Below are 17,216 nucleotides of genomic sequence, written 5' to 3' on the forward strand. Positions count from 1 at the left end.
CCTCTCAAAGAAACACACAAATGAATGTCACACCTTTGAATCGGCTCATTTCACACGTTTCTTTTTTGGTTTGTTCCATAGTGTCTTTTTCAGCGACGCTACGAGTCAGAGAAGTGTAGATTATTCTGTTTCTGGAGACGGGGGGTGACGAATTCTCTTATTTAGCAGAAACGGTTACGGTTTAGCGCCAAAGCTCTATCGGGGCGGTGATGGGGATGGATGCGCCGGCGCCGCTCCGATAAGAACGTGGGATTGAGGGATACGTTTCCCCAGGAGGACAGAAAAGCATCGGAATCAGCGTCCGGCAGGAAGCTTTACCGCCGCCCAACGGCAGGCCGGATTCTCCAATCACAACTCTTCCTGCCTCCCGGAGCGTCCCCCCCTCCCGGAGCGCCCTCCCCTCTCGGAGCGTCCCCACCTCCCGGAGCGTCCCCCCTCCCGGAGCGTCCCCCCCTCCCGGGAGCGTCCCACCTCCCAGAGCGTCCCCCCCTCCCCGGAGCACCCCCCCCTCCCGGAGCGTCCCCCCCTCCCGGAGCGTCCCCACCTCCCGGAGCACCCCCCCCCTCCCGGAGCGTCCCCCACCTCCCAGAGCGTCCCCCCCCTCCCGGAGCACCCCCCCCTCCCGGAGCGTCCCCCCTCCCGGAGCGTCCCCACCTCCCGGAGCACCCCCCCCCTCCCGGAGCGTCCCCCCCTCCCGGAGCGTCCTCCCCTCCCGGAGCGTCCCCCCCTCCCGGAGCGTCCCCCCTCCCGGAGCGTCCTCCCCTCCCGAGCGTCCCCCCCTCCCGGAGCGTCCTCCCCTCCCGGAGCGTCCCCCCCTCCCAGAGCGTCCCCCCTCCCGGAGCACCCCCCCCTCCCGGAGCGCCCTTGCCTCGCAGAAACGTTTTACATAACTAATTCCCAGATCTGCCGACTGTTTGTGTTCCGTTGATAAATCTTTGCTTGCCGGCTGTTTCCGCTGCTGATTCCGAGAAGAGGGTTGTGGCAGGCTGCCTCTGGGGAGTGAGACGGGTCTGCTGCACCCGTCTCACTCCGTCCAGCGCTCACCTGAGGCTGGCTGTAGTGCTCCAACGACATGGTGATGACGTTGATGCAGATGATGAAGGTGATGACCAGATCCAGGTAGTGGCTGGTGCACAAGGTGTGGATGGCGAGCCGGGCCGGGCCGTACGATGCATAGTAGGGCAGCTTCTGGGCTTCTGGAAGGAAGAGGGGGAAGCAGAAGGAGGTGAAGATAGAGAGATAGCAAGGCGGACAGACAAGAAAAGGACAAATGGATTTCAGGTCCAGAGGAGGAAACAAGTAAATGAAAATAGAGACTAAGATGAGTTGCAATAATAAAAACTCCCGTCCTCCCGTCTGCCATTACTTCTCCTCTTTTTCTCCATGCGACGCTGGCGTTTCTCCTCTCGCCTCCTCGCCTCCTCGACCTCCTGGTGCTGGCGGCATTTGTGGAAGTTCTCCACCACCACGCCCACGAACATGTTGAGGACGAAGAAGCTGACGATGAGCAGGAAGGAGATGAAGTAGAGCAGCATCCACGGGTTGTTGTTGGTCACCGGCTGCAGGAGAACCAGAGTCAAAGTAAGGAGCCACGTAGTGTGTCGGGTTCAGGTGGGTCCACGGACACAGTCCAGAGGGACACGGGTCCGATCCCAGAACCGAACTGTGCTTTTCAGGGTTGTAAGGCTTTCATTTCATAGAATGCGGTGGAACCATCAGGCGGGTCGAGGCAGAATGACGACCAATCGCACGGTGCCGGGCTTTTTAGGACTCGAGGCAGATCCGTCTTACAGCAAGAAATGTCGGATGTGTTGGATGGTCATTTTGATATTGATCCGACCACAGACGGGTGTCTCCTTGCTTTAGTGGAGCTTCAGGAGTAATACGAGCAGAACCTTTGACTCCGCTGGGCCAGATTGTGACGCTCCATCTTCCTGTATGATGTGTGTAGGTGTGCGTTTGATTTCCTCACCTGCTGGTCTATCCCCACCGCATCCAGTCCATGGTACATGATGTTGACCCAGCCGTCTTTGGAGGCCAGCACGAACAGGGACATCAAAGCCTGGAGGACAAACACACACCTCGATGAGCGTGGACCAGAGTCGCTGCTTCCCGTGGTGAAAGCCACGCCCTCTCACCTGTCCCAGGTTGTCAAAGTTGTATTTGTGGTGAACCCATCGGTAGCTGCCGGCGAGGCAGTCGGACCTGTTGGTGATGTTCTTCACGTCTAAACCCACACAGTAGTAAAACTTCCCTTTGAAGAGCTGGGGAGGAAACACAGACGCACGGGCTTGGTGAAGTCCTGCCGGCGCTCCAGCCTCGCCGCTTCTTTGAAGACATTTTAATAATTAGCGTCTGTAACAAGTGCGTGGGAGGGTTCCCACCGAGCGCTGCAACAAAACTGAACTCCTCAATCCTCCGTCTGAACACATCAAAGACGCCGCGGGTGAAATAATGCATGCAGAGGATCAAATGAAAGGGACTGACAGCCAGATGCAATTAAAAAGAAGGCAGCGCGCTGCTCGTCTGCAGGCAGCAAACCCGCCTGCTCAGAGGACGGAAGACCGGACGGCTGCAGCCGCCGCCGCTGAGAGATGCAGGCGTGTGACAACACGAAGGGAGACGCGCAACGCGCCGCAGAATAAACCATCTGTGGGAACGACTTCCTGTTAAAGAGATCCGGAAATAAACAAGCTAATGAAAAACAGGCAACAAGGATCCTGCGTCGAGAACAGGGGTCACGCAAGGTCACATCCTATCTGTGACCCTCTCGGGTCCTAATGCGATAGAGCACGGCGCCCTCGCGCATCTTTGATGGGGTGATTAACAAAAGAGGAATACAGAAGCGGAGGAGGCGTGATTCCACCTTTCAGGGCGTGTACCTGAACGCCCAGGATGCCGAAGATGATGAAGAAGGCACAGCAGATGAGGACGATGTTGCCGATGGGCTTGAGGGACGTGATGAGGGTCTCGACAACCAGCTTCAACCCCGGAGCCCTGCTGATCACCCTGAAGGAGGGAAGGAGGAAGACGCCGCTGTAAACCTGGAATAACTTAAAGGGGGAGGCGCCGTCGCTCAACAGCTGCTAGTGTGCGTGTAGAAACACAGCAATAAAGGTTTATCCAAAATAATAGCCTAGGTTGGTATAGTGCAATGTAATGGACTAAGAGAAGAGGTCAGGTCAGTCATTTTAATATTTCAACAGATACAATAACAGCTTGTCCTCATCACCTGAGGGGGCGCAATGTCCTGAGCAACCTGAGAACACGGAGGACCCCCAGGATCTTAGCTCCGCCCGCCATCGACACCACAATGTCAATCAGGGACACGAAGACCAGGAAACCATCGAGAATGTTCCAGCTGCTCCTCAGGTAGGCTTTCTCCCCCAGGTAGAGACCCATGGAGACCACCTGGAGGGGGAGGGGAGGAGAGGAGAGGAGAGGGGAGATCCTCAGCAGATGCATGGAGGTGAAAGAATTCCCAGAATGAGAGGATGAATGTTCACAAGGAAAAGGAAACAAGGAAAAGAAGAATGAAAGATGACTAAAAGGGGAACATCTGGATGCTCGACTATCCGTGTTCTACTTCTGCTCCTGGATGACGGATCATGATCCAAGCGCAGTTAAACAGCTTTAATGCGCCGTGTTGCTGCCTGTCCTGGAGCTGAGAGCAAATTCTATGAATATAAAAGACGAGTAATTAAAGGAAAACCTTCACGCCTTTTGAATTTCAGTCGAGAGGATTTTCCTCTGACTTTCGTGATCAGTTGAAATGAAGCCAATGAGCAAAAACGGATCCTGCTCTTTTGTAGTTTATGCTAATAATCTAGAGCAAAACACTAGTAAACCACACCCACTTACAGTAAGGGGCGTGGCCAGTCTTAAGCAAAAGAATACAATTATTACACCTCCTCTCGCTGTTAGCAGCTAACGCTAGCTGTTACGCGTCTCTTTATTGCACTTCCTGTCTCATGTTTTGGAAAAACTTCCACATTACGTCCGCTAGAAGCTAAAATGCGGATCTCAGACTCCCTTTTTTCCCCACGTGTGGCGCCGAGCTCCTCGGGACGCGATACGAGGCCGGTGTAAAGCGCTGACCCAGTTCCACGTGTTTGAAGCCGCTACTGTTTCTCCAGCTAATTGCTGTTTCATGACAGCCTGGTGCGGCGGCAGGAAGTAGGTCAAACCAGGGGAGGAAGTGAAGCGCCGACACGTCCCTGACGACTGCATGGACAAAACCCACTTCCACACCGCGGCGTTAAACGATGATGACAGCGTGGCGCCAACGGCGTCTCGACCGCTCAGATCCTTCAACGCTCTGATCCGTGGCGGCTGGCGAGAGACACGGCGTGGAAAGAGGCAGTCGACTCGCGTTTTACACGTGTTTCAGTGTGTGTGTGTGTGCGTGTGTGCGTGCGCGGGTGGGTTAGACAGGCGAGGCTTTCTAATTAGAGGCTGAAAGTTCAAGGTCAGCCTGGATGCGTGCAGGTAACAATGTTTACATGTGGACAGGAAATGAGAACGCACGCCTCCGTGATGGAGCGAGCCTCCAACAGGAAGCCGTGTTTCATTAGCGCTCCTCAGAGGGAGATCAGACCAACCAACCAGGAGCAGCTGATTAGGAGCTACAGGCATGGAGGCGCACGGGAACCCGGGATCCAGAGCACGCTTTAGGTTTATTAAAAGACTCATTTGTTGTTGTTGTTGTTGTTGTTGTTTTCATCCGTTTGGAAACGTTCTGCAGGAAGCGGCTCAGACAGGAACGTGTGCAGCTTCTAGAGACCATTTAGAGTTGATGTCTTAAACTAAGAAAGATGGAAGTTAAAGACAAACTCCTGATGCTAACGTTAGCATCTGTCTATGCTACGCGTTAAATGTTACTCAGGTTCAATAACTTCAAGGGTATTTCATTATTGAGTAAGAGCGACTGCTTCACCTTTGATTTCAGCGTGAGCCGACGCTGAGATTTACTGTTTGAGATTAGAACAACGAGTGGGCGAAGATACCGCGTGATTAAATTACAAAAGAGCAGATAGAACGATGAGCGCTGGATAAATTAGGAAATGAATCAGAGGAGCAGCGTGGAGAAGACGACGCTAATGATGCGAGTCATTGGATGGCTGATCGAAGAGATGGAAGGAAGGAAGGACGCAAAGAGGGAGGTGAAGAGGCAGAGCGGAAAGGATAGGGAGGCGAGTTCAACCGGGGGGGGCCGGATCTTCAAGTGAGAAACACCTTAAAAACGAATGAAGCCCCGCCTCCTCCACATCAGCGCAACAGATAAGCATGCTAGCATGTTAGCAGGTTAGTGTATTTATTGATGGGACGTCCCGGAGCAGCTAAAGGGCCGACAGCTTCCCAATTTGCTGCTTTATCAATCTGCCGGTTGCTGCAACTGATTAACCTTCATGTTGCAGACATCTTCAGAAAAGAGGAGGAAGAGGGCGTGGAAAAGGGAAGACAAGAGAGCTGCGAAGTGAGATAAGAAAGCCGAATGATTAGAGGAAAGAAGCTGAAGAGCAAGAAGAGGATGAAAGAACCAGGCGGAGGAAAGACTTTTAATCACCGTGGAAACAGAACAATGGAGGGGAACAGGGAGAGCATCGACAGGTTTTACCTTGACAGTCATCTCTGCAACAAAGATGGCAGTGAAGATGTAGTTGGAGATCGTGAGGAACACCCTTTCCTGGAACAAAAGGGGACAGACATGAAGGGCGAAAAAATGAGGATCAAAAGAGGCGCGAAGCAGAAAGGAATGAAAGAAAAGGGCGTTGAAGGAAGTGTGACGTCTCTTTACGGTTCCAGAGAGGACAGTCTCAAACCGTCCTCCGTTGAAGTTCGTCACTCCTTTCATCAGCGTCTCTGCTCTTAAATCAAGTTCAGCTCTTACTGCTGAATGAAATGTCAAGTTTCAGAGAGCTGCAGAGCTTCAGATCGCTTCAGCTGACACGTCGGAGCGAGGACGCCACAGCAGCCTCGCAAACGCGTACACGAAATTAACTAATTAGCAGATTGTGGTCCGATCAATGATGGGTTGGTGTTGAGAGCAGGAGGGCTCCGAGAATGCAGCCCTGAGGCGCTCCGGCTGTTGAATGCCTCCATAACACGCAGCAGAGCTTCCATATTTCCTACCAGGCTTCCTTGCAGTATCTTCGGCCTCTCCAGAGCCACCGTGATGCAGTTGAGGAAGATGAAGGCCAGGACCACATAGTCGAAGAGTTTATGGGCTATGATGGACTGGCAGAGCAGCCGGAACCTGGCGGGACAGAAGCAGGCCGAGTTAGGGGGGACGCTCTGGGACACGAGGAGGACGAGTCGGGATTTGTGTCGCGGCAGAAAAGCAGCCGAAGGATTTCCCTCCAGGAAAAGCTTAAACAAAGCCGAACTCTTAAGGGGAGCAGAAGCTACTCCTTTATCCAATCACAGGAGTTCCTGCATGATTCCTTTCATCTCCAGGAGAGCACACACACACACACACACACACACACACACTCTCATCAAATGTAAGAGATAGAAAGACGTATAATTCACCGGAGGTGAGGAAATCGATGCGCGGATCCGACCTCTTCTCCTCCACGCCCATAAAAACGTCCCTCTAGCTATCGATTCAGACCTGGCAACCCCCCCCCCCGGTATTGATCGCGAGCAGCCTTGTCGCTGCGTGGGCACCGATCCCGCCTGAGACACAACTCTTGTCATCGGATCGTTTCTCCTTTTGTCCTTTTGAACTCACGCTCACACAGACATGAGGCTTAGACACGCATTCTGTCCGCTCCCACGCTACATGCATGTACACACACACACACACACACACACACACACACACACAGAGCCCGTGCATGACAGATGGAACCTGCCAGGATTCCTAAACACATCCCCGGAGCCCGGCTTCCTTTAAGTGGCTATCAGCACGCACGGACTCGGTTGAGCGAGCGGGAAGACGATGGAATGACGTTTCGTTCAACCTGCTTTTAGCGGCGTTCCGACCGGCTACAGTTTGACGGATTGGGGAAAACATAATAAGACAGACACAGACACACAACCGGGAGTCAATAACGCTGTCGAGAGCGGGAAAACGAAATAAAGAGATGCTCCGGAGGGAGGCGGCTTATATCACACTATCAGGACAGACATGCTAACAGAGCTAGCCTCCACACAGCGACCATTTCCACGCGTCTCCCATCCATTCCACGATTTAACCATCTTAAAATGTAAATGAATTCATTGTTTTCATTGTTTTTAACCACCTTCCTATTATTCGGTCTCTTATTCTGCACAGCGAGCTGAATTTATCGCGTGTTTTGACTCACCTGTTCCGAGGGGAGAAGAGATAGACGGACCAGTCCTCTCTGGTTTCACACCAGTCCGGCTTGTACACCTCCATCATCTTCTGGATACGGAAACACCAGCTCTGGAGGAGGGAGGGGGGGGGGGTCGAATTAGCCTGGAACCTGGGATATGCGGTTAGTTTCTGTTTCCCGTTTGGGCCTTAGCTCTTAGCAGACTCTTTATACCAGATACTGATACTGAAAGCAACATGAACAGTTCTAGCGGGACTGGGAGTTCCATTTAGTTCTCTCTCTCATCTCACCGGGGGGGGGGGGCAATAAGGACGCTGCAGCGCTGCAATTCCCCCTTCGTTCTTAAGGCCAACGCTCCTTGTTGAGCTCCTTCGCTTTATTTTTTTTTTATAAAGTTCAGATTACTAATTTATTTGCTGCCCTGGCGAGCGTTGCGTTGTCATGGCAACTCACGTAATCTGTCTCCTCATCCAGGTCAGCTCTGTCCTTGCGGGCGTTGACTTGAGGGAAAACGGTCATCAGCTGAGTGATGGGACCCGGCGCCTTGCCGTTACAGTCCCGGTGATCCACCCCCAACCCAGCCACCGACCCCCCGGTGACGGATCCACCCGCCCCTGGGTGCTCCGGGCGGACAGGGGGCGGGCCTGCGGGCGGGGCCCCTGCTCGTAGCAGCTCCGGGAGCTCCAGGGAAAGCGCCCGTCGATCTCTCCTCGAGTCAAAATGCCTGGAGAGGAAGAGCGGGGGAGGTGGCGGGTGAGGAGGGGGTAGAGGGTGATGGGAGTGGGATGGGCGGGAGAGGAGGGACTCCTGCTCGGGGGTGTAGGTATAGGAGTGGGGGGAGCAGGTGCTGTGGACTCTTAGGCTCCCTCCCACTATGGGAGCTCCACCAAAACCAAAGCTCCTCCGGCCCAGGCTGTTGGAGCTGGACCTGCAGGCACAAGCAGGACCTTATCAATACCGATGATCAGCTTCTAATGTATCAATCAGTAAGGAGGTAATAACACGTCCTGCATATAAAGACTCATTTAATAAGCATCAAGAGTAAAGGTTTGAAGTTTCCCCGTTGGCCATTAAGGCTTAATGAAGCTAAGGATTCATTAAGTCAACAGCTGAAGGTGTAATCGTCTACCTGCGGCTCCAGGTGGACTGGGGACGGAGAGGGCGCCCCCAGTTGTGGTAGTTGGAACTGCGGCCGTGACGCTGGAACAGACAGAGCAGTAAAGCTTCCTGGAGTTTGTGCTATATTTATTATTTTACATGTTAGCATTTTTTACAGTATTACTGTCATTATCGCAGAAGTCTGAGATCTATAAGCTGTCATGTAAAAAATAAATAATAATCTCCTCATTAATTCTGGGAAAAAAGATTTGAGAAAACACAAATTCTTGTTTGTTTTTGCGAAATACTGAAAAATAGAACACAGTTGTTTCAGAATTCCGAGATAATGACCCGATTTAAAAAAACACTTGCAGATGCAAATAACACACCTATGATTTAGCATTTTCTTTATTTTAGCACGGCTGCTACGCTACGTCAGCTGTTTACTCGTAAACGACCAGGCTGGTCCAATGAGGCTGCAGCGTTCGCATTGATACCTGAGTCCGTGCATCCGTCTCTATAGAAACGAGCGCTTTAAAAAACGCCTTAGTGCAGCGTGGACGACTCCAGAGGAACACTGAGTGTGTTTGAGTGGGTGATTCACACTGTCATCATATCACCCACAGCCTGCAGCTAATGCTAATGTGTGTTATCTGCTAAACATAAAACCGCTGTTTGTGCGTCGCCTCACATTACAGTTACAGTAAATAATAATTAGACGAGCTGAAACAATGCAAACGCCAGCTTCCACTGCAGTCCAATCAGCTCTGCTTATTTCATATTGATTTTTGCAGACACGGACCTAAAAGCCTTTCATTCCGCTTTGCAAAAGCACAAACGCGTATTTATAATATATTAACATGAGGATGAAATGCATTCTCTTGCTGTAGCTGTTACCGCTGCATTTATACAGTTTATAACACAAGAGATGAAAAACAAAACAAAGGAAGTCACGTTTCCTTTCTGCGACGTTAGAGAAGATGTGAAACGTCACTTTCATTGAGCCGCCCTTCATCTCCAGCCAGAGGCTGCAGCGCGGCCGGACACCCACCGGGCTCATCACCGCTTGATTGTGCTGCGATCACAACGGTGTGATGAGTCACTGGACCCGGGTCCGCTCGGCGCCGTCCTGCGCCGAGCAGGAGGAGGTGATTCACGCCTCCGGGTGCGAGTCCATCGAGGACAGAACACGCTTTAAAGTTCAGCAGAACTTCAGTAAGACTCATTCAATTATTCATCAGCATCTGTCCTGACTGGCCAGCACTGCGGCGCTCCTGATGTCACCTGGCTCGCAGCGCTCCACGTGAAGGGGAGGAGTTGCCGGAGTGGATCCCCCCCCCCCCCCACTGCGTTTAACATTATCAACTCCGTGGTGAGGACGCCGCCAAACTGCGGCTTATCGTCTTAAAAGTCTTCTCTTCCTCTTCGTCACAGATTCTCTGTTCCATCTTCCCATCGCTACTCCTCTGTGACTCATGTTGCCATGGCAACTGGATGCTGAGCCGTACAGTTTAGAAGTGGTTCAGTTTCTTTCTCCAACGTAAAAGCTGTGAAATTCCTACTGCGATGTTTTATTTATTGTGATACTTAATTTATATATTATTCATTTATTAGGGAGGTAGGTAGGTCATTAGATAGGTAGGTAGGTTACACAGCAGGTAGGTAGGACAGTAATGAGGTAGGTAGACGTACCAGAGAGTAGGAGCGTCTCTCCAGGCTGCTCTTTCCCACACTCATCACGCTGCTCTTCCTGGATTCGATGGTGAAGCTCCGCCTCTCTGAGGAGTAGGACCCTCTGGATCCTGAAAGAGTTCCCAGCTCCAGGTGGCCATTGGGGGTCAGGGTGCAGATCCTCGGGTCTAGAGTGGGCGGATAGACATCGGATAATGGAGTCAGAGTTGTCATCCATCCATCCATCCATCCATCCATCAATCCAATCATGATGGCAACAAAGAAGGGTATTCCTAAACGTTCATCCTCTGGGGGATTCCAATACATTCCCAGGCCAGTTGAGATATGTAATCCCAGCAAGGAGTTCTGGGACTTCCCCGGATCTCCTCCCGCTTGGATGTGCCCAGAATTATGACGTCATCGTATCCGAAGGCTCTGCAGCTACAGGTGAGTTCTTACACGTTCACCTGGGTAAGGCTTCATAGTCAGAATATTACTTCTGAACTTGAAAGTCAGAGGGATGAACCTGAACTTTAGACAACCCACCAGACAACTTCGTGGATTCTTGCTTCTCGCTTTCGTCAAAGTTGGAAGAGGAGCGGTCGTCGTCCGAATAGGAACAATTGGCGTCTCCCTGGAGACGAAAGAGAGGATGAGAGATGAAGCGACAGCGAGGATCATCTTCTCTCTCCTATCGCAGCACTTCAATCCAGCCCATCAGGCTTTGATCAGTAAAACGCTTTGATAAGGCCAACGGGACGTCCCACCTGGTCGTTGCAAAGGAAAAATCTGGACTGATTTGTCCGGATATTTTGAGCGCGGACAATCGGAAAGACGGGAATATTTAATGTAGAGACGAGACAGATCAATCAGAAGCCGTGTGATTTGTGTCGGTGTTTCCCCTTCAGCACGCCGCAGTCTGACATCCGACGGCAGACTGACATCCGACGGCAGACTGACAGCATAATGTTCCAGCGGTTTCCGCGGCGATGGATGGCTGAACTAATTACACTGTTGTGCTGAACACACGCTTGTGTTGTGACTGTGGAGCCCCTGAACAAGATCATCACGATTGATACTGCAATTATCAGTATAATAAGAATAAAGTGGCATAAAAAGAGGCGTTTTGTTCCTGTTTGACGGAACCAAACGGGGTTTGTTATTTCAGCTTCGTCCGATTCTACTTCAGAGCTCGTTTCCTGTCGCTGCGTTTCTGTTTCATCGTTCTTGACTCACATGGGAGATATTTGAACATTTGTTTATTATAGAAATCACAAATACAAATTTGCACCATGTCCCATTATAAACTTTGAAACGAGCACCAGGCGTGAAGATAATTCTTAATAAGCGGCCATTCAGTTATTGATTAAACTGCACATTCATTCCAACGCGATGCGACTGCAGCATCAACACAATAAATAAGCGCTTTATTGAGGTCGTTGTCAACGTTTTTAATTCGCTATGTGCAACGTTTGCCGTTTAGCTCGTCAGAAATCCTTCTGTGTCTCCCCGCTTGAAGCTACGGGTTCCTTTACCTCCGCCTGGAAGCCCTCAACCAAGATGGCCACCAGCAGGTTGAAGAGGACGTAGTTTCCGAAGGTCATGAGGGCCACGAAGTAAAGAGCAGCCACTGGTGAGGTGGCCGCCATGCCGTTGTACAGAACCGTGTTCCAGTCCTCCTGGGTCAGAATCTGAGAGGACGCGGACAAACATACGCAGAGGACACGTTTAGAGACTGTCTCGTAAGCATCCAAGGACGGCGGCACATTGATTATTAACCATGATGCAGATAAAAGTGTGGAGGAATGTGTTGAAGCTGAAGAAATAGCAGCGTGTCATCTGCATATCTAGAGACAGGACACGGCATTCTGAATCCAACGCCCTTTTCTTTTATTTTTCCAGACACTTGCTGCACTCCAGAGAATTAACTCTTCAGAACGAGTTTCCTTGACGTGTCGATTACCTGGAAAACGGTGACAATGGCCCAAAGAAGCGAGTCGAAGTTCTTCCTGTCGGGCACCGTGTCCCCGGTCTCCGTCTTCAGACTGAACTTACAGCCGAAGATGTGCATCCCCAGGATACTGGAAGGTAAAAGCAGGTCAACGTAATGGACAACACGATGGCCTTCCTACCGCTGTGAAACATCGCAGGCATGTAAAACTAATGTCAGGGCTGTTTTAATGTCTAATTAACTGCATTCAAATTATGGATCACAGTCATGTATAATGAGGCCCCGCAGGGTCCGCAATCAGTGCGGTGGATTCGGAGCATTGTTACACATTCCTGCTTCTAAATAAGTAGTTGCACTTACAACACTCGAGCTCAAAGATCATTTAGGCCCTTAAAATGCGACCAGAGCCCGGCGACGGCCGCCTGTTACACTTTAAGCAGCTCTTGAAGTGTGTGCTCGTTATTTTGCAGCCGGGTTAGCAGCTTCCGTGGAACCTTTTCCTTCCTGCAGCCGTTAAGCAGGCGCACCGGAGGAAAGGAACGAGTCAGCGCTGATCTCGCTTTGGGAGCACAATGAAAGAGACGCCGTCGGGGAATGAGGTGCGGCGTCAAGCCTCCGTTTACATTACCTAAAGATGAAGATGAAGAGCATGAGCAGCATGCAGAAGGTGGCCACGTTGTCCATCGTCTTCATGAGGACCACCAGCTGCCTCCTCAAGGCCGGCATGAACCTCACCAGCTTCAGCACCCTCAGCAGCCTGAAGGTCCTCAGCACGGACAAGCCGCCGTCAGACTGACCGGCGATCTCACAGATGCTGAGGAGAAACGCAGGAAGGCAACGTTTCCTCGTGGTCTCGTGCTCTTTTGTGTTCCTGATGCTGTTTTGTAGCGAGGGCGCGGCGGCGGCGGCGACGGAGCCGGAGCCGGCACGTCGTAGCGGGCCTTCGTTAGCTTTTGTTCTACACGGAGTATTTTTACCGTCTATATTGCGTTTTTTCCTGAGTCGCCGTCTCTGCATTCTGAGGTCCACCAGCCGCTCTCGCCTCGTGATGCGGTACATTATCAGCCCCCCCCCCCCGGGTCCACCACCAGACAGCAGCATTAATATTTCAACCAGACAAATCACAACCCTGAAGCATTTATTTCTACAGCAGCGGGACGTCGTTTGGGTTTGGGTTCGAGGCTCTGACCTCATCACTCCTCACACGCGGTGTGTTTGAGGAGCAAACTCCTTCTTCTCAAGGAAAACCATCTGAGTGGAACATCTGGCTTTAAAGATATGCGTCTGCTAATTGTGATGCTTATCAAAGGCTCCAATCAGCACAGGAAGACAGCGCGGACATGCTAACGTCTGAAGAGAAGCACTTTCCCCGAGCGGCACCGAGGACATTCGGATGATGATGAAGAGAGGAAGACGAGCGTTGGACCGAGAGATGAGACGGGGGATGCAGACGCGTCTTCTCTGACGGGCTGCGCGTTTGATGCCGTTCGGTTTCAGTCGCTTTGATACGTATTTGATCTCGGGATCAAAATGACAAAGGCGCCGAGCCAGATGAAACGACGAGCCACTCGGCCCAAGCCGGAGGCGCCGACAACAAAAGCCTGAACCCGTTTGACGGCGTCTGACACGGCGGCATCCGGATACATGCAGGTGGTTCATTTCAACAAATGTGGAACACGGATGACAGTTTGACAAAGACGGACGTGAATAATTTAACCGCAGCAACAGCCCGGCAGAATAGAAGATGGCGCGCCCCCCTCCCTCGCCAGCCAAGACTATTTCTGTCCTCCTCTTTGTTCCAGCACGCTGCGCGTTCCGGACGTCGGGATCGACGCCGCGTCTTCACCTGATGATGACGATAACGCCGTCGAAGACGTTGTAGGGATTCCTCAGGTAGTTGAACGATCCGAACGCCGTGAGTTTCAGGATCATCTCCAAGGAGAACATGCTGGTGAAGACGATGTTGCAGATCTCCAGGACGTTTGTGAGCTCCTCTGGCTGGAGCAGAAGAAAAACAGGAAGAGGAAGAGGAAAATAAGACGGAAGGGAAGGAAGTCAGAGGTGCGTGTTTCTGGAGGAAACCGGAGAACCCGGAGAAAACAGCCGAAAAGCACGGAGAGAACATATGAAGCCTGCACAGATACGATTAGAACCCGGTACACTAACCGCTACGCCACCGTGCCGGCCTAGACTCTTCCAGTAGACCTAGAATCGTTTTCACTTCCCGCTGTCTTCTTAGAAATTGTCAATTTAATCCGAACGACTCAGTTCCCAGTGTGAATGAATTTATTTGTTGTCGTTTCTGACACTGCATGAATTCTTCTGTTCGGTAGAACACACACACACACACACACACACACACACACAGCTAGATTTGCATCGCTATTCCACAGAGCTCCCCCTTAACTTCAGCGTTGACACTTCTGACATTTCACCGGGCCAGAATCAATGAGCACTGTGGGTTTAGCATTTACACGAGAGTGTGTGTGTGTGTGTGTGTGTGTGTGTGTCGGTCCTAATGATGCATGAAGCCAGCGACTGTCTGGACCGACGCGACGGCTGACCGCCGTTTGCAGCAGCCGATCCGTGTCCCCGGCCCCCGGGTGTCCGTTACCGCACAACGTCTCATTAGCAAAGACCCGGGAACAGATCTGAAGAATCGTGTTTCCCTGAACAGAATAGGACGAGTGTGAATTCACAGCTGAATTAAGGCAGCGGTGTGCAGGACGTGACCTTGTATTTTCATCAGTACTCGCGGTTAAACTACAACAACTTCTGAAGAATAATCCCATTTGGGATACAGGAAGCAGGAAGCAGGAAGCAGGAAGCAGGAATCCCTGACCGGAACGGTCACTCTCTAATTAGCCTCTAGTCGTCTTTCACTACGTTCATTTCCCAGCTCGGGATCAATAAAGTAAGTCTCCTTCTTTCACCACTAATCTATGAATGGGAGTGGCGTCCACGCCTCCTCCGGCTGCAGGTGTGGCGGGACAGGTGGAAGCGCCTCCCACCAGGATCGGGATCAGACCAGCCTGATAACCACGGGCGCTTCAACGTGCCGTTTCCCCCTCCATTAAAGGAGCGAAGTGTCTGCCTGCTCTGCCTGCCTCTATTTTTAGACGAGAGACGACCCACCACTGCGGCGGCGGCGGGCGCGAGTGGGCGATGGTTCGGCAACAGCGAGAAATATTGATGAAACGACAGCGGGTACAGAGCGGAGAAACGGGCTGCGATCTTCCCGATCCGAAGGCGTGGCAGCGTTTATGTTGGCCAAACACAACTTCATCCCCCGTCGTCGAGGGCAACGACGTTTTGCTGCATTGCAAGGACAGGAAGCGGAAACTACTCCGGGCTCTCCCGTGGGCGAGGGGCGCGGCCCGGGCCTTACCTGCTGGTGGTGCTCGATGCCCATGCTGATGGTGTTGATCAGGATGGCGATCATGATGCCCCGGCTGAAGTACTTGCTCTCCACGATGCCCCACAGCTTGGACCTGGAGTCCTGCCAGAGCTCCATGCATCGCTCGGTGGGACTACATTTCCCATGTGCCCCTGCGCTCTCGTCGTCGGTGTCCTCCACGGCTCCTTCCTCTGCGCCGTCGGCGAGCGACGGGCCCGCGGCGCACTGGGGGCAGCCATCGGTGGGCGAGGGGTGGTCAGCTTTACTATGGTGGGGGCAGGGCGGGCCTGAAACGACGACGGACCCATCAGGCGTGCCTCTAAATACGACCGCCGTGACCACGGTTACCTACCATGCCTCCTCACTGCCCTCCTCTCACGCGCCTCCCTTCTGTTGGCCTTCCTCTGCCTCCCTTGACCTCCTCCTCGCCCTCTGCCGACTCCCCGGAAGCCGCGGGGTTTCCCCCGCAGGGTGTTGAAGAGCGCGACGGTTTGCCTCCTGGCCCTGCGGAGGAGGTGGAACAGCAGCTGGAAGAGCTCCTCGTAGCAGTCGCCGGGTTCGCTGGCCAGGGTGGAGGAGGAGGAGCACCGCGCCCGCTGCTCCTGCATCAGCTGGTGCTCCCGCTGCTTGGTCTCCGAGAACTGGGTGGCGATGACCACGAGGCACAGGTTGATCATGAAGAAGGAGCCCACCTGGGAGGAGGAAGAGCTCCATGGTGAACCGGGTCATTCACCGGCTCGACCAACAAACCCAGTTAGTTCCCAACAAGCAGCATCAAAGTTTACGCCTTTACCTCGGCGAGACAAGGGGGGCGGGACTACAAGCTGACAGACAGCACAGAGGAGGAAGGTGGTTTTCTGCAGGCTGTGGATTACTGGAGGAAAATAATCTGCCTTCCTACGCGAAAGTCAAATCATCATTGATCGTTGGAGGGATGGAGGGATGGATGGATGGATGGTTGGATGGTTGGATGGATGGATGGAGGGATGATGGATGGATGGTTGGATGGTTGGATGGATGGATGGAGGGATGGAGCTCATACAACTCTCTGTTTCCACATAATGAGAGGATGGACAGACGAGTGGATGATGCTCTGCAAGAAGAAGGGGGACGAAATGAACGAGGGAAAGAAGGAAGGAAGTGTTATCCGCGGTGAGGACGGGAGGGGGGGGGGGGGGGGGTGGAAATGAAAGGAGGAAGAAACAAAGGGAGCGTCGGTGAAACGGGAGGAGAGGAAGAGCTGCTGACTGAAAATGAAGCAATTACAAGTGTAATAAAGAGACACAACAGCCCCCGGGTCTGACACACACACACGCACGCACACACACACACACACACCGAAGAGAACGCACATCAGCGCAAACATGTTGGAACACAAATACAGAGAGAAGCTAAAGGACTGGAATTAAAGCGTGTTACGTGCATGTGTGTGTGCGCGCGTGCGTGCGTGTGCACGTCAGTTGCAGGTTTTGTCATGTTAACACACTAAAAAAGATTACAGGCATGTTCTTATTACAAAGACGACAAAGTTAAGAGCGTGAAATGTTGGTTGGCATCGTTTTAAAGGTGTGTTTGTGTTTCCTGCTCTTAATACTGCGGTAAAAATAAACATCCAACGGCATCCCGCTCCGGCTCGGCGGCGGCGGCGGCGTGCACTCGCTCCCGACTCACGATGATCAGCAGAATGAAGTAGATGAAGTTGTAGAAGGAATGAGCATCCATCACGTAGTACATGATCTCCACCCAGCCCTCCAGCGTGATCACCTGCAGTCAGGGACGAACACACAGGTGTCATCTG

General features: G+C 52.4%; 1 protein-coding gene across 1 annotated transcript in view; it reads right to left on the bottom strand.

Annotated features, from left to right (window-relative positions):
* The window catches only part of LOC137907126 (voltage-dependent T-type calcium channel subunit alpha-1I-like), a 46,278-nt gene that overhangs the window by 7,654 nt on the left and 21,408 nt on the right, over positions 1 to 17,216 (bottom strand). Inside the window, exons 8-27 of the mRNA XM_068751438.1 lie at positions 17,090 to 17,182; positions 15,771 to 16,110; positions 15,410 to 15,705; positions 13,868 to 14,019; positions 12,650 to 12,835; positions 12,034 to 12,151; positions 11,606 to 11,761; positions 10,617 to 10,704; positions 10,092 to 10,258; positions 8,431 to 8,501; positions 7,755 to 8,229; positions 7,311 to 7,411; positions 6,133 to 6,256; positions 5,618 to 5,686; positions 3,233 to 3,411; positions 2,883 to 3,009; positions 2,139 to 2,264; positions 1,973 to 2,062; positions 1,367 to 1,559; positions 1,045 to 1,196 (exon numbers count right to left, since the gene is read on the bottom strand). Coding sequence (XP_068607539.1) covers positions 1,045 to 1,196; positions 1,367 to 1,559; positions 1,973 to 2,062; positions 2,139 to 2,264; positions 2,883 to 3,009; positions 3,233 to 3,411; positions 5,618 to 5,686; positions 6,133 to 6,256; positions 7,311 to 7,411; positions 7,755 to 8,229; positions 8,431 to 8,501; positions 10,092 to 10,258; positions 10,617 to 10,704; positions 11,606 to 11,761; positions 12,034 to 12,151; positions 12,650 to 12,835; positions 13,868 to 14,019; positions 15,410 to 15,705; positions 15,771 to 16,110; positions 17,090 to 17,182 — 3,303 coding nt within the window. The remainder of the gene's footprint in view (positions 1 to 1,044; positions 1,197 to 1,366; positions 1,560 to 1,972; positions 2,063 to 2,138; positions 2,265 to 2,882; positions 3,010 to 3,232; positions 3,412 to 5,617; positions 5,687 to 6,132; positions 6,257 to 7,310; positions 7,412 to 7,754; positions 8,230 to 8,430; positions 8,502 to 10,091; positions 10,259 to 10,616; positions 10,705 to 11,605; positions 11,762 to 12,033; positions 12,152 to 12,649; positions 12,836 to 13,867; positions 14,020 to 15,409; positions 15,706 to 15,770; positions 16,111 to 17,089; positions 17,183 to 17,216) is intronic.

The sequence above is a fragment of the Brachionichthys hirsutus genome, chromosome 17, assembly GCF_040956055.1.
Source record: "Brachionichthys hirsutus isolate HB-005 chromosome 17, CSIRO-AGI_Bhir_v1, whole genome shotgun sequence".
Lineage (NCBI taxonomy): Eukaryota > Metazoa > Chordata > Actinopteri > Lophiiformes > Brachionichthyidae > Brachionichthys > Brachionichthys hirsutus.